The sequence below is a fragment of the Thamnophis sirtalis genome, unplaced genomic scaffold, assembly GCF_051295495.1.
Source record: "Thamnophis sirtalis isolate CommonGarterSnake01/CBP01778 unplaced genomic scaffold, rThaSir2_p1.2 scaffold_3, whole genome shotgun sequence".
Taxonomy (NCBI): Eukaryota; Metazoa; Chordata; class Lepidosauria; order Squamata; family Natricidae; genus Thamnophis; species Thamnophis sirtalis.
In genome coordinates, this window is record NW_028261383.1 from 140,660,049 (window position 1) to 140,676,046 (window position 15,998).

Here is a 15,998-nt window from a genome sequence, read left to right on the forward strand (position 1 = left end):
TCTATACTCCGTGCAAAAAAAAAATTCAAACATTTCTGGAAATATCTTCCATTAAAAAAATCTGTTTTACACTTGAAATAACTTTTAAAATTGGAATGGGACATTTTGCAAAAAATTCTGTCCTTGAAAACATCAAGATGAAATATTTTATGTAAACTTCCATTAATGCAAGTCTCTATACATGATTCATACATATATTTATTTGGGAGCCTTCAAGCCAGTCCTGACTCCTCATGACAAGTCCCTGTAGTTTTCTCAGCAAGATTTTGTAAGGGGTTTGCATTGTAAGGGTTTTGAGAGAGTGACTAGCCCAAAGTTACATATATGGTGTCAAAATAAGAATGGGTTACAAATGGAAAATAACATCATATACACTCATTCTGTAGCCCTATATCAATATTTTTTTCAAAAAAACCCATATGGAAATATCTAAAACTAAGAGTAAAATATTACAAATATTTCACAAAAACATGAAGTTTTCAATTTCATATGCAAGAATCAGAATCGGTTTGTGATTTTTTTTATTAACAGAAATAGGCAACTGTGTAATATAAATAATATTTTGAGGGTGTTAAAAAATCTAGCAGACAGTGTCAAAATCAAGCTCCTAATTTTATGTATGAGCACTGAGGGATGCATTTATTCTTACCACTTTCTCAGGAGATAATGAATTCATCCATTTTTCAATTAAGGATTCCATGTAACTTCCCAAACATTGCTTGTTTTCTTTCTGTTGTTTTAACTTTATCAAGCGGGAAGCGTATCGTTTCTGCCATTCAGTCAGCTCATCCTGGGAATGTGCTGAAGTACACTGTGCACCATATCTGCAAATTCCTTGCTCTAAAAATCTGCATTAAAAGGGGAAGAAAAACATTCCTTAAATTCCCCATTTGAAATAGCCTCCAAAGGCATAATTTTTTGAGTCTTGAGTTCTGAATTTTCCAATCACGCCTAACTAAAACTGTTAACCATACCCCGATCTGCAAAAGGTGCAGCTCAATCAATCTGCTTACAATTGCACCTGTTGCAAAGCTGTTGCAAGGTAAGAGGTTGGCAGAAATAATCTGAATATGCCGGTCAAACTAAATATTTAGAGCCTGGCTACAGTATAATTTATCCCAGAATATTTAAGGAAAGGCCTAAACTGACAAATGTTAGTTTGCAATGGTGGCAAATATCCCCTAACTCCACTGAAGATCTTACCTAGCCTGGTAACGAAACATTCGGAAACCAACCCACAAGCTCGGAGAACGAACCTCCCTACCCTCAAATGTTAGTTTATTCAGGAAATAAGTGTGTTCCTTTTATCCTAATCATAAAATATATAGAATTGTCCAAAAGCACAATTTCATATCTTAAGTATACATCCTAAACTCACAGGGCTACTACAAGGGGAGTGTTTTTCAAATGGATATGGTGGGGGGGAGGGGAGGGAGAGAGGGAGGAAGACAGAGAAAGAAATCAGTATATGATCTTCCCAGTTTTCTAGATTCTTAGTGACACCTTGTGGCCTTTTCTGCTTATTTCAGATTCATATTGGCACAGTCAGTAAATAATTCAAATGGCTGCATTTCCCCCCCACCACCACCACTTTATGCATCCAAAGCTATATTTGGATTTATTTGTGTAATTAAACTAATTTTCCCACCAAGTCTGTTGCCAGTATAGGAAGTGCTTCATAAAAGCTTACCACCTGGAAGTGTAATTTATAAACTATTTACAGTCTGCAATATGTTTTGTTTTGGCACACACAGCAAGAAGAGCGGTTCAGCAGTGGAACCAATCACCAAGGCATGCACATGCACTCCTACACAGGCATCTGTCCATCTGTTCTTGGGATTCCTGCACTGAACAGGAGTTGGGGTCTTTGTCCTTTCCAACCCTGTGATTCTAAGACCCCAGGAGTTAATTGCTAGGTTTTCAGGCACTGCTATATTGCCATTTCTTTATGCTTTATATGGGAGTTATAATACACCTGTCACCGAGTAAAAGTTATTCACTTAATTTGGATAATTTATTAATAAGAATATTGCTGTACTTTTTGTCTGTGTATTTACCGGTATATGTTTTAAGTATAATTCTAAAGGATATAATTAGGTAGTCTGGAAAGGCAAGCTGAAATTGTTAATAATGAGAAAATGCAGATTTTTTTAAGATGACTAAATAACATTTTTAATTTACATTTTAAAAAGCTCAAATATGCATTGCTTTCAAGTCAACTTAAATAAACCATCTGAATGGGGGGCGGGGAAAATTTCTCTAAAAGCATCATCATAAAACATCTTCATACAGACTTCTAAACTCAAGCCACAATAACATTTTAAAACTTCAGGATACTTATGCAAATCTATCATCTATCAAACAGGTTTATCAATTCGATAGTTACAAATGAAACAGACACTACAAAGTCTATTGATCTTACAAACAAAGCAAATACAGGTAAGAATTCAGATTGTGTTATACTGCAAATGAATATATGTGGTTAAATGAATATATACACTGTGCACATACTTCATCGAGATGGGTGGATAATTGTGGATATTACAGTTGAGAACTCTCAAATTATAAGACAAAAATAATCAGTAAACTGGAAGCAAGTTTAAACATTAGCTTATGAATATAAAAATGGGGAAGCAATTGTTATACTTTAATTAACACCAGGTAGCAGTATTTAGCATTTCATTAACAACTTTATGAGGTTACAACCAAACCTTTTAGAATTACTTATTACAAGAAAAGGGCAAACTGTCACATTTGCCTAGCTGGAGCACTTTGAGATGGAGGAGGGGGGAGGAGGGATGGACCATCATTAAATTCCTTGTTGAGGAATGCAAACTATGACATAAAAACACTAAGCAAGAGATTATCCTGGCATTTTATTACCATGGAAGGAAATGATTCCCCTATTTAGTTTCTGCATACTGGGCTGCTATTAAAGGTGCAGGAGTGTCTTTAAAAAGAAATCCAGCAACCCTCAAAGGGTAGCAATCAGAGTGAGATGGTGTATGGTGTCCATAATTGCACACATGCATGCCTCTAAGTTACTTTCTTCACTAAAGGGTTTTTTGATGGTTGCAGTTTATTCTAGGAGAAAGATACCATCTGCAGGAAAACCAAATCAGTATGGTACAAGCATTAAAAAAAACATGTATTACCACACACAAAGCCACTAGGGGCTAATTGAAGGGCCAAATACCATCACCATCCAATATGCCTCTAAGCTTACTAGTTAAGAGGATAAAAGAAAATCCTTTTATTATCTCAAACACAGATTAAAAGAAACTTCACTGAGAAGACACACACACACACACACACAAACACACACACGACCCAAAAAGGGAGCTATTTCAACTAATTCCTTGCTGCCTTTCATCCTTCTGGCAGCAGCAGATAGTTGACTTTGCAGCTCCTTAACATTAAAAAAGAAAACTGATGTGATAAACAGTGTCATGAGACCAGCCAAAGATCTCATTGGTCTCAAAAGAAGAGTTTAAAACGTATCTACACGTTGATTGTTGAAAATGGCTGGTTCATAGTCATAACATTTGCCAAAATGCCAAAAGATAGTGAAGAGACTCCAAGACAAGGTCAGTGAAAAACATTAAACAATTCTTCCACTATCTCTAGTTAAAACTTTCTCTCAAAGATAAAAAATGGTAAGTAAATATATATATATATGGATGGTTGGTGCCTGCAATTCTAGCAAGTCACTAACTTCCAGAGACGAATTCTAAAACAGGCATGGGCCAGAAGAGAAACTGAGTATTCAAAAAAATTTCATCTTGGAAGTTCTAAACCCTAGAAGATTTTACACATGCTTAAGATGTACAAAGTACAAATGGATCTTACAATTTATCTACTCTACTTTCTTCCATAAAGAAATCTATTAACCTAAACTTGCCACGTGGCTTTTTAGTGTCTTTGAAAATCTTCAATGAGAAATGATCGCTGTTCTAGGCAGACTATTTTAGTGCTTCACAGTTTTATTATATAAAAATTCCTCCTAATTTTCAGAGCATTTTTTAAAATATCAACCTATTGATCATTGTCCTGCCCTCACATTTAACAGGGGTCAGGTGCATCCCACTTGGACATAACAGTTTTTAATACATTTACAGACCATCAGAATTCCCATCGGTCTTTTCTGTCAAGAAAATAAGCCCAGCTCTTTCAATCATCCTTTATGGGGCTTGCTTTTCAAACCTCTCAAGTTGGTGGGCCTCCTCTGAACCTGCTCCATTTTTTCCATGGAATTTTTAAAATGAAGACTTAATGTAGAGTGTTCCCCCCCTCCATCAATGCAGAGTAAATAGAAATATTTCCTCCTGTTACTGGAACTCAAATGTTTCTGTTAAGGTAGCCCACATTATGCTCCCATTATGCAGCTGATGGTTCATAGAACCTAAATATTTCCCAAGTGCTCTGCTGCCAAATCATGCCTCCCCTTCCTATACACTACATTTCATTTTCCTATCCTATTGTGGGATCCTCACATAATCCTACTGGATTTTGCTCCACATTGAAGTCATTTTAGTTCATGATCTGGTTTTCTAAGATGTAAACCAATTCTCTCAACTTGCTATACAGCTGTGATGGCAAACCTATGGCACGTGTGCCACAGGTGGCATGCGGAGCCATCTCTGCGGGCATGCGAGCCGTCGCCCAGGTCAGTTCCACTGTGCATGCGCGCGGGCCTCCTGCCGGCCAGCTGATTTTTGGGTCTCTGCTGGGAGAAGCATGCGCAAGTGCAGGGGTGAGGGGTTGTGTGTGCGTGTGCAGGGGAGGGGTGTCACATGCATCCCCCAGCCCGTTTTTGGTTCCAGGAGGCCCAGACCCCATTTTGGTGCTAGCAGGCCTCCTTGAAGCCTGCTGGGACTAAAAACAGAGGGGGGGGTGAAGTGCACCCCACCCCTGTTTTGGTGCTAGTAGGCCTCCCTGAAGCATCCTGGGACCAAAAATGAGGGCAGGAGGCTTCAGGGAGGCCTGCTAGCACCAAAACAGGGGTTGTGTGCACATGCATTGTCCAATTTCTGGGACCACTCTTCTGTATTACCATCAAGGAATCAGGCCCTATGTTATATAGGCTTTTATAGGTCATAACCAGAGGTGGTGTTCAGCCGGTTCTTGCCAGTTCGGGTGAACTGGTAGCAGCAGCTATGGGAGGCTCTATTTACCTGCCCTGAGGTAATGCGCGAGCACTTTGCATGCACAGATGAGGCACGTGCGAGAGAAGCATGTGCAAGTGTGCGCTCACATTTGTGAACCGGTAGGGAAGGTAAGTGAATCCCACCTCTAGTCATAACCAATATCTTAATCACACCAGAAGCAAACTGGCAATCAATGCAGTTCATAAAACAGGATTGTCGTATGGGCATACTGAAGAATGCCTATCATTGTCTGTGCCACTGTATTCTGCATCAGTCAATGTTCTGTGCGTCCTTCAAGGGCAGCCCCATGTAAAATATGTAGCAGTAATCGAGCTGTGAGATGACTAGGGCAAACCTGACTGCCTGAAGGGTCTCTACGTAAGAAAAGGTACAACAGGCACATGAAGTGAAGCTGTGCAAAGGACTTCCTGGCACAGCTGCCACCATCTTATCAAGCAGGAGCTGTGAGACCAAGAAAACTTCTTCATTGTACATGAACTTTGAAAGGGAAAGTGGTACCCTATCCAAATGTATAGATGGAGAAACCAAAACTCAAAATAGCCCCAAAATAGTAACATCTACAGTAGGATCTTTTTAGAATTGAGTCCGAAATCGTTCTTCTCCATCCAAATCCGCACAGCTTTGGGCATTGGGGCAGAACTTTGATAACCATCATTTACTCCCAAAAATTCTGCTAAATAGATTTTTCAGATGCAGAAGGAGAAGAATCATCATAAATTCTTTCTTCCTTCCTTTTCCAGGAAATATTTTGAGAATATACTACCATCCAGAAAAAAATCAGTACAGATGCAGTCAAAAGGATCAGTTCTCCTTCACTTTTCCACAAAGAATCCCAATTTGCTTTGAAATAGGTTGAGAAACTGACATAAGTGGTATCCATCACTCTTTGTTCCTTTGCCTGCAGATCAGACATTTTGTTTTTGATTTAGGATATATTAACAATACATTAAGTTCATCCAAAATTACATCCTATCCTTGAATGAGAATATCCCTCTGTGATTTTGTTCTTTTTTAATTCATTCACAAATACCTTTCTTACTTTCTAGATCTGGGATGGCGAACCTATTGCATGCGTGCCACAGGTGGCACGCGGAGCCATTTTTCAGGGCACGCAAGGCGCTGCCCTGTCAGCTGGCCAGTGTGCATGCATGCGCTGGCCAGCTGAGTTCACCCTTTTTTAAAGCCATTTTTCGCCCTCCCCAGGCTCCAGAGGCTTTATAGGAGCCTGGGGAGGGTGAAAAAAGCCTCCCCCGCCACCGCCACCCCCAGAGACTTCATGAGCTTCCCTGAAGTCTCCAGAGTGCAAAAAAATGGCCCTACAGGCAAACCGGAAGTTCAGGAACGGACTTCCGATTTGCTCGGAGGGTCGTTTTAAGTGCTCTGGAGGCTTCAGGGAAGCCTCCTGAAGGTCCCTGAAGCCTTCAGAGCACTCAAAACGACCCTCTGAGCAAACCGGAAGTGACTTCTGGTTTGCTCGGAGGGTCATTTTGACTGCTTCGGAGGCTTCAGGGAAGCCTCCTGAAGGTCCCTGAAGCCTCCGGAGGGCTTCCGGGGGGGGGGGGGGGAGGCTGTTTTCCCCCTCCCTAGGCTCCTATAAAGCCTCTGGAGCCTGGGGAGGCGAATAAAGCATGCAAAAAATGGGGGGGGTCACGCCTGTAGTGCACACATGCACACTGGGGGGGGTGTTGCAAATTGCATTATGGGTGCGGCACGCCCGCACACGACCCCCCCTGCGCTCCCCCCACTTATGGCACGCAAGCCAAAAAAGGTTCGCCATAGCTGTTCTAGATGATGCCTGCATATGAGAAAATGAATACAATATTAAATAATATCTGATTTCTTTTAAAAATACCCAAATATCAAACAGAATTTTGTTTACCAATTTCAGTTTCATCTCTCTCTATAACTAATGCTTTCAAACTGAGAAATATTGAAAACATGCATTATTTTACCTTTTGCATAATGTGTATTCTTCACTACTTGTGACTCCCCGGGGTGGGGGGCGAAATTGCCAGCCATCATGACATCCTGCCACATGATGATAAAATGCAAGTTATTTTTTTTTGTTCCTACTATTCTTTAATTCCTGGTACATAGTATATCCAGATTGAAACCATATAATTAATTATGGACAACTTATCACTGTATTCCAAGCAAAGGGAAACCATTGATCCTCATTAGAAATAATATCCACCAAGTGTTACCTAAAGGAAAGTGACTCAGAGGGAGTTTCCAAAATTAGGAGCTATTCTTTTCAATTAATATTTGTCCATCATTTTCTTATATAAATCAGAAATCACTTACACCAAAAAGATCCTGGCAAATTAGTTTGATTGCCATTACATTTCCTGAAGCATATATTCAAAAGGTGAGTTGCACTTCAGAAGAGAGTACAATTTCCACACATTTTACAGAATACAGAACCCAATTCCAGAAGCAGGAAAGATTACCACTTAATTGCTCTGGATTGGGAGCCATATTAAAAACCATTTATTTTTCTATGTTGCTTTTATTTCCTATCTACACTGGAGAAAATTGTTTTGCTTCATATATTCTGAATATATATTAAACATTGATACATTATGCATTTTATTAGTTTTTAAATAAACATATTTGAACTCATTTTATAGAAAAAAAGAGAAGCATGATGTTTTAAATACGGGTAGTCCTCGACTTGTGACCGTAATTGAGCCCAAGGTTTCTATTGCAAGCGAGACAGTTGTTAAATGAGTTTTGCCCCATGTGATGACCATTCTTGCCAGGGTTGAAAAATGAATCACGGCAATTGTTAAGTTATTAAAATGTTTGTAAATTGAATCTGGCTTCCTCAGTGAATGTTTATCAGAAGACTGCAAAGGGTGATCACATGACTCCAGCATAAATATAAACCAGTTGCCAAGCTTTCAAACTTTGATCATGTGACCATGGAGATCTTTTAATGGTCATTAAGAGTGAAAAACGATCATATGTCACTTTTGTCAGTGCCGTCGTAACTTTGAAAGGTCACTAAATAAATGGTTGTATGTTGAGGACTACCTGTAAATATAAATACACCAACAAATAAGGAAAATGTTCTATTGTGACTATTTCTCACTTAACCCGATTAATCTTTTTTAAATTTGTCTGATACAAAATGGTAAGACAAACATGCTTTTTCTACCAACTAATTAGCAATTCCAAGGCTTACTTAATATCAATATTAAGTAAATATTTTGAAGTGTACCTTCTTCCACCTCTTCCACATGATGTACCGAGGGTATTTTACAAGCTGCTACCTGCAATCATAAAGATCAAAATCAATTTCAAATATGCTTCTATTTACCATGTGTATAAAAATAAGTAAAATATCAGACTTCTATGGTGTACTAGACGTCCACGAAGGAACACTAAACTAGATTACTCTGAAGAACTCACCTCGTGTTTTATAATGACATTGTCTTAGTTATTACCTATTTAATCACAGAAGGCAGATATCAGAATAAAATTCTCCAGAGAAAATCATAAGTAGGAGATGTGCCTTTAGAAATTGCAAGCATTATTCTCCACTATCTTATAACCTCCTTTTAATTTCAACTATGGTGACTTCCAACAAGCATTGTTTGTATCATATTTATGATGCCAGCTTAATACTAACACTTTAAATTCTCCATTAAAACATTACAAGCAGCTCTTAGTTGCAGATATCACATGACATCCTGACAGCTATAAAGGTAGACAAGAAATGGGCAGATGAGACAATGTAGGCTTGTTTTGTAACATTTAAAATGTAAACCCAAATCAACAATATTGTTACTCAAGATAACTGCGCTATAAAATGTAAGGTAGATGAATAACTGCTATAAAACCACAGATAAAAGAGGATATTAAAAATACTTCTTAAATTATGGCAGCCATCTTCAAATTGGGAAAACAAAAACTGTGTCTGATATTTAAAAAAAATCCTTTATTTCAGGAAGAGAGAGATATCCTTACCTCTGTTTGAACAAGAAGGTTTTTCAGCCTCGTCAGATCTTTAGTTACCATCCCATTCTGCTAAGAAATAATATAATCACATTCTGCTTATTTGTTATCTATTACAAAAATAAAACTGAAACATTTTTCCTATCAGATTTTTTTTCATGGTCACATGTAAGAAGTTTAGTTTTAGGAGATGCAGACAACTTTTTAGTGTTTTTTCTACAGCACTGTTTGGCTGAATGCTTTGGAATGACTACAGACCAGTTTGAAATATAATCTATCAATTTAATTAAAGAGGGCAGTTTTTCTACTATGCTGAAACTTCTTCTCCGTTTTGTTTCATAAAATGCGCCTTTCAAACATGAAATGGCAGTCGCAAACCTAAAAAACTACCAATAACATTATGACACATGAATATTTCAAGTCAGAAGTCTGCATGGGCCAGCTCAGTGGATAAGATTGCAAGGATAAATTATGCAAGTTAACTTTGCTTTCTGTAGTCCTTTTTTGCTTATTGTGCAATGATTTCACTTCAATGCCCACTGGGAAGGAAGCAAAGGCTTACAAATCACTGCCAACTGTGATTTGCCACATCGTATACAGTTTGCACTATGGTTAAGCCTTCTGCAATTTTTCACAATTTCTAATACAAATAAATATCAATCCAAATATTTACTGCTGAAGAAAACTGTGGCGCACGTACAAATATGAACCACAAATAAAATTTGGGTAAAGGTAGAGAACCTTTGCTAAAATTTGAACCAGAAACTTGCATTAAATTTATCTGTCTTGGCCTTGGTTTTGTACTATTAAAAAAAAAAAACAGGTAAAGATACGGTTACTTCTTCTGGTAGCCCTTTTGACCTAAACTACTCCGTGCTGTAGCAACCATTGCATTGCTCCAAAGCAGTTTTACCCCCATATAGAAAATTTGATTCCATAATTAAGAAATTGGTGATTAAACAGGTATTTCCCATTCCGTGCATGATGGTACTAACTGAAATTGAGCCACTATCCACTTTTTGAAAAAATCTATTGCTTGAGAACTGATTTATGATGTATATTAGAAATATTAGGGAATAAGGACTGGCAAAAGTTTGATATCTCATATGGGGAAGAATACATTTTCTGTTCTATATCTGCTTCCAATATCTAATAGAGAAGACCTTAGAGAAGCTATGCAGAGATAGTTTCAGCAACAGGTACAACTCAGACTGGCTCCATCCCAACCCTCTGGGGTCTGCAAGGGATGCTGTATAATGTTAAGCTTCCGACATTCTGCTATTATAGTCTGTATCAATTCATTACTATCCCATAATCTGATTTTACTGAATCTGTTGCAAAAACTGGCCAAAACCACACACACAAAGTTGACAAATTGGGAGTCTGTGAATTTATATATATTAAACCAAGAATAAGCATGCTCTCATGATATAAGTAAGATCAACGATCTATGGCTAATTCAATGCAAAGTAATTTTATTACAGCCTTAAACCACAACTATATTACAAACAGCAAAAACACCATTAATAAATTTAGTAAATATCAGTTCCTATATCCCAGGTAATATAATTAGTAATCTGCTTCTCTGAGAGACACTGAAAAACACAATGTTCTAGATGCAAAAAAGGCAAAATTTTGCAATTGAGTTGCTCTCTAGTTCTTACCAAACAATTCATAGAAAACCATCTGTATCACCTGGAAAACTAGTTAATAAAGGATGGATAAGCCTTAACTAAGAATCAGCAAAAAATCTGTAGCATTAAAGGATATGTTTATTTGTGTCTTATTAGTTTCAGAGACAAAATCTCTGGGATACTGGGATATATTTTATTTACACTCTAAAAATACCAAAGAGGAGGACATTAATGTAAGTTCCCAGAAAATGCCCATAGATTATTTTAAGTAGACAACTGAAGACAAGTAATTTGCAAGGGAAATTCTCTGGGTTTCTTTAAGAGATCAATACATCCCCATTGTTTGTCTTATATTTTATCACTTTATGTGTTAAGTTCACTTGATGAACTTTCCAACATTATCTAACCCTGAAAATAATTGACATTTGGGGAGAAACCACACAATTATAAATTTACTGATGATGCTCTTCTGTGAAACCTATAATTATCCGTTATTAAAAACGAAAGCAGTTCAACTTAAATTAGATGGATCTCCAGCCATACTAATAATATCACTTGGCAAATTTGGCCTTCAATTTTAATCAGCCAAGCCAATGTAACATGATTAATAGAGATGCATGGGGATTTGATTAAAGAGTAATATGACTGAATCATAAGTCTAAATCACCTTGGAGATTCACCATTTGCTGAATATACATGTTTTTCCAAATCGAATCCATTTTACTTACTGAATTAACAATTAAAATGAAATCAACTTGTTGAATCAAATCACTGACTTGATTTGGAGACTGGATGATTTATAGTCCTAATGCTTTACAAAACAGATAAGTGACAAATATGGTCTGCTAGTGCCCAGTTCATTTCTTGCAGAAATAATTGAAGTTTCTTCTGTCTATGAAAGTGACTAGAATCAAGTACTATTCCATTTATTAAATGGAAAACAACAAAATAAAACAGTGAGATCAATACAAGCAATAAACTTTCCAATCAATCCAACATACAACCATTCAGCTGGCATTTTAACACACTCTCAGGCTAATACCTTTGTAATTGCAGCACAATTCTGCATTATTTCTTGATATTAATACAATCTATACAACTATGTTCAATTATAGTAAGATTAATGTGATTCTGATTATTTAAAATTCATTTTTACAATGGTTTTTTCTGTTAGCAAATGTTTTCTTTCGTTAAGCCTAATGTTCAAACAAATATAATGTGTTCAAATTTAAAATTCTGATTATATAAAAAGTTCAAACATACTTAATATCACCTTTGGATATACTTCCTTAAGTTTTTTACATAAATGGGCCCAATTGAATAAGATAAAATGCATAAACAATTTTATTTTAATCCTGAATTGCAGTTAGAATCTAGAGAGAGTAAAGTAATACATCACTTTATCTCGTTATCTCATATCTTCTCTTCCATTTTAAGATATTTTACCTCCTTCACATACAAAATTGTTTTGGAAGATTGAAGAACTCTTTAGAATGGATTAAAAGAAACTTGGAGCAAATTAAGAGAAATTAACTACACTATAGAAGAGAAAGTATATTTCTGCTTGCCTTCAGAGATGCAAATTAAAAGGAATGTGGCCAAGAAACTACACACAAGAATATGTATGAGGCGCATATTTGCAATTTCACACAAAGTAAACTAATGTTTTTCAGGCGAAGACACACATGGAGAGAAAAGCCAATAGCAAACCAAAAAAGAGAACTCAGATAAACCATACACATCAAAAGAATGAAAGCTTACACTCTGAAAGAGTTGACAGACCTCTCATTGCCTCCCTCAATTCCAAAATATTCCCTACCATTGCCCTACTTGGCTGGCCTCCTTCAGAACAAAGTGGTGGTTTCAACTACTGATCGGTCTTGTTTTATAAGAAGATTCTGAAATCTACAAGGAGTTATAAAGTATTTTTGAAAATATGTTTAATTGTAGCACATTAAATTGCAGCAAGTCAGACTTCCAAAGTTTTTATAGGATAGGGTAGGTAGGGATAGGGTGGTTAGGGTAGGGATTGATGCTATAAATCACGTGTGTCAAACTCGGTCACGTCCCATGCCGTATCACCTCATTTTTTGTCTTTGTGGAGCTGGGGTAGGCGTGGCCTGTGTGTGATGCATGTGGCCTGTGGGCTGCCACTTTGACACCCCTGCTATAAATGAATCATATTAAAACCTACATCTCCTTTGTCTGGGTTGCAAAACTCTGGCCAACCACGAGATGGCAGCAAATGTCTACATACACTATATGTCTTTGCGGGCATCTAGCAATCAGTCAGCTTTATCAATCTAATTATGGCTGCCCTACTATAGAGGTCACAATAAAAGCAAGTTGTCATCAGTCATCTGTTTCTTTCTGAAAATAAACTCAAGAAAATCTTGCAACCTATTTCCACCACAAAAGACAAAAATACAGCAATAAAAATGGAAAAGCATATGTCTCTGTTCTACTAATTAGCATATGGAGAAAATTACTTGAGAGTATTTAAAGTCCATGCCTGTATCACATGAAACAACTGCCAGCCTGCTAGCACAAACTCATGGACAAAACTGGGGTTCCTGTTTCTTCATCTATAAAGATGTAAAAATGTTAATATTTTAATACAAAGCAGTAGAAGGTTGACTCAAGTCTTCTTGCTATGTCTCTAAAGTCTAGTATTTCGAAAACTGTAATGAGAACCAATTGCCACTTACCAGTGATTCACCCATCAGTGAGTTAGAAAGAGCGTTAGAAACAGCCTGTAGCTTCCCTTTAAGATGCACGCAGCCAAGCACTGCACGGAAAGTATCCCCTTCCCTGTCCAGTCCTTCTCCCAATACTGCAATCAAAAGCAGATACCATACACTTAGACTCAGAATAACTTTACTGTCACTTTGAATGTACACAAGTAGGCATATATTAAAATGAAATTTCGTTACATACAGCTCTCAAGGGTCACCACCTTCAATATACACTATATAAACATACCATATTTTTCAAAGTATAAGACACACTGAAGTATAAGACACACCAAGATTTTGAAGAGGCAAATTTTTTAAAAAAGTTTTTGCACTCTGCAGACCTCCTAAAAACTGTTTTTCGCATTTTTTTTGTCCAAAAAATGGGGATACATAGCCTTTAGGAGGCTTGTAGAGTGCTCATGGGGGCTGCCCCCCCTCCAAAAATGAGCAAAAATTTCCCATTTTTCACAAAAATAGGCCCATTTTTTGTCAAAAAAGGGTATGCATAGTCTTTAGGAGGCTTATAGAGTGCTCCTGGGGACTGCGTGTGGGGGGGGACAAGCAAAAAAACAGCCTGTTTTTCGCTCATTTTTGCCTCCCCCCAGCCCCCAGCAGCACTCTGGAAGCCTTTTTTTAGGGGAAAAGGTGCGTCTTATACTCCGAAAAATATGGTACGTACGTATGTACGTACGTACATACATACATACATAATTATGCATATATCTACATATATGAGACAGAAAAACAACATAGTCTAGTCTGGATGTATACATGTACATGGCAAGAAAAACGAGTCTTGCGAATTTACCAGACAGATGGCATAGGAAACAAAGCTATTATAGAATACATGATATAGTAGACCATATTATTTGCTGTACTATATAGACACTCTCCTCTGCCACAACAGCCAACAGAAGTCACAATATGAAGTGAACTATAGCACTTTTAATAATTTAAAATTTAATTTTCCTGATGGGCAGCTCTCTTTATATTTGGAGAATATATGGGGCAGTTGACTTCACCCGAGTCTTATGAATTTACTTATCTCCAAATAAGTATCTAGGCGGCCACAAATGCTATGGTGCATCTGAGGCCACTATTGACCACTGAATGCATGGAGACTACTGAGCTGTTCCCAGTGATACATTTTGGAAAAATAAGAAATGATCCAAATATTCACGCACACTTTTTCATAGCTAAGCTAATGATATGTATAAAGAGTTACTAAACATGAAAGCCCAATGTTTACAATGTTTGGAAATATGGATCCTGGATTATATTAATTGGGTGGCCTTTTGAGGCCATGACACTTTGACTGTATTCATGTAATTCACTATCCATTATTCATTCAAATTAAAGAAGATAACCAATTTAGAATGAGAATACTCTTACATCAAAATACATTTTAGAACAAGTGATATCCACAAATATGAGCGCTTAAATTCAAGGCAGCACTTAATATGGCCTGTGGCCTCTACATGCACAGACTTGACTGCTAGTGTTCATTTATGAGAATAAAGACTTTGAAAATCTGAAGCTGGAAGGGGAATATCAGAGTCGCCTTTGAAGAGGACTGGCTTAGCACTCTTTTTCCTACTACAATTAAGATTTGGAGAGGGAACTTGTACTGAATCTAATAGATTTTTTTCCTAGTCTAATTGAGGCACTTTTACATGTATTGGCATAAGACAGAGATAATTAATGTTAATAACCTTTAAATGAATGTAAAGAATGTGCTGAAATGCATGTATTAACCACAGATGTGTACAGGTAGTCCTCAACTTACAATCATTTGTTTAGTGACTGTTCAAAGATACAATGGCACTGAAAAAGTGACTTATGACCATTTTTAACACAATCATTGCAACATCCCCATGATCAAAATTCAGATGTTTGGCAACTGGCATGTATTTATGATCACTGCTGTGTCCCAGGGTCATGTAATGATTTTTTGTGACTTTTTGACAAACAAAGACAATGGGGAAGCCAGATTCACTTAACAACCTTGTTATTAATTTACAACTACAGTGATTCACTTTACAACTATGGCTAGAAAGATCGTAAAATGGGACAAAACTCACTCAACTATCTTGCTTAGGAATGGAAGATTTGGACTCAATTGCGGTCATAAATCACCTGTATATGCACTCCTTCTTCTGCCTACAAACATCTAAGCTAAAACCATGGCCTGGTTCTCTCCTGAGCCTTGTGCCTCCAATGGCTCCACAGACTTCCTTCCATAATCCATCAACATTCTTCTCAAAAACAGCTAATTTGGTCATCTGTCATTCAATCTGACCTTTCCCAATACTTATTTCCAGAAAAATTCAGAAATATTGCATTGCTTTAGTTTAGAAAAAAATTATACAGTTTAGACAAAGTGCATTCGTATGTCAGCCCTCAGGCTGCCATCCAGGGGGAACCTGTCCATCATCATGCCTGCTGGGCCATGCTTACACGCCACTAACGCTGCCACGTTGATGTTGCCTCTCTGATGTCGA

General features: G+C 37.3%; 1 protein-coding gene across 5 annotated transcripts in view; it reads right to left on the reverse strand.

The window, feature by feature from the left end:
• The window catches only part of HELZ (helicase with zinc finger), a 150,435-nt gene that overhangs the window by 94,604 nt on the left and 39,833 nt on the right, over positions 1-15,998 (reverse strand). For 3 of the 5 annotated variants that reach the window (XM_087710231.1, XM_087710227.1, XM_087710228.1), the window contains exons 3-7: positions 13,471-13,595; positions 9,141-9,200; positions 8,392-8,443; positions 7,121-7,196; positions 650-848 (exon numbers count right to left, since the gene is read on the reverse strand). In XM_087710231.1, coding sequence (XP_087566357.1) covers positions 650-848; positions 7,121-7,196; positions 8,392-8,443; positions 9,141-9,200; positions 13,471-13,485 — 402 coding nt within the window. In that variant the 5' untranslated portion in view covers positions 13,486-13,595. The remainder of the gene's footprint in view (positions 1-649; positions 849-7,120; positions 7,197-8,391; positions 8,444-9,140; positions 9,201-13,470; positions 13,596-15,998) is intronic. The other 2 variants (XM_087710229.1, XM_087710230.1) reach the window with 1 other exon arrangement.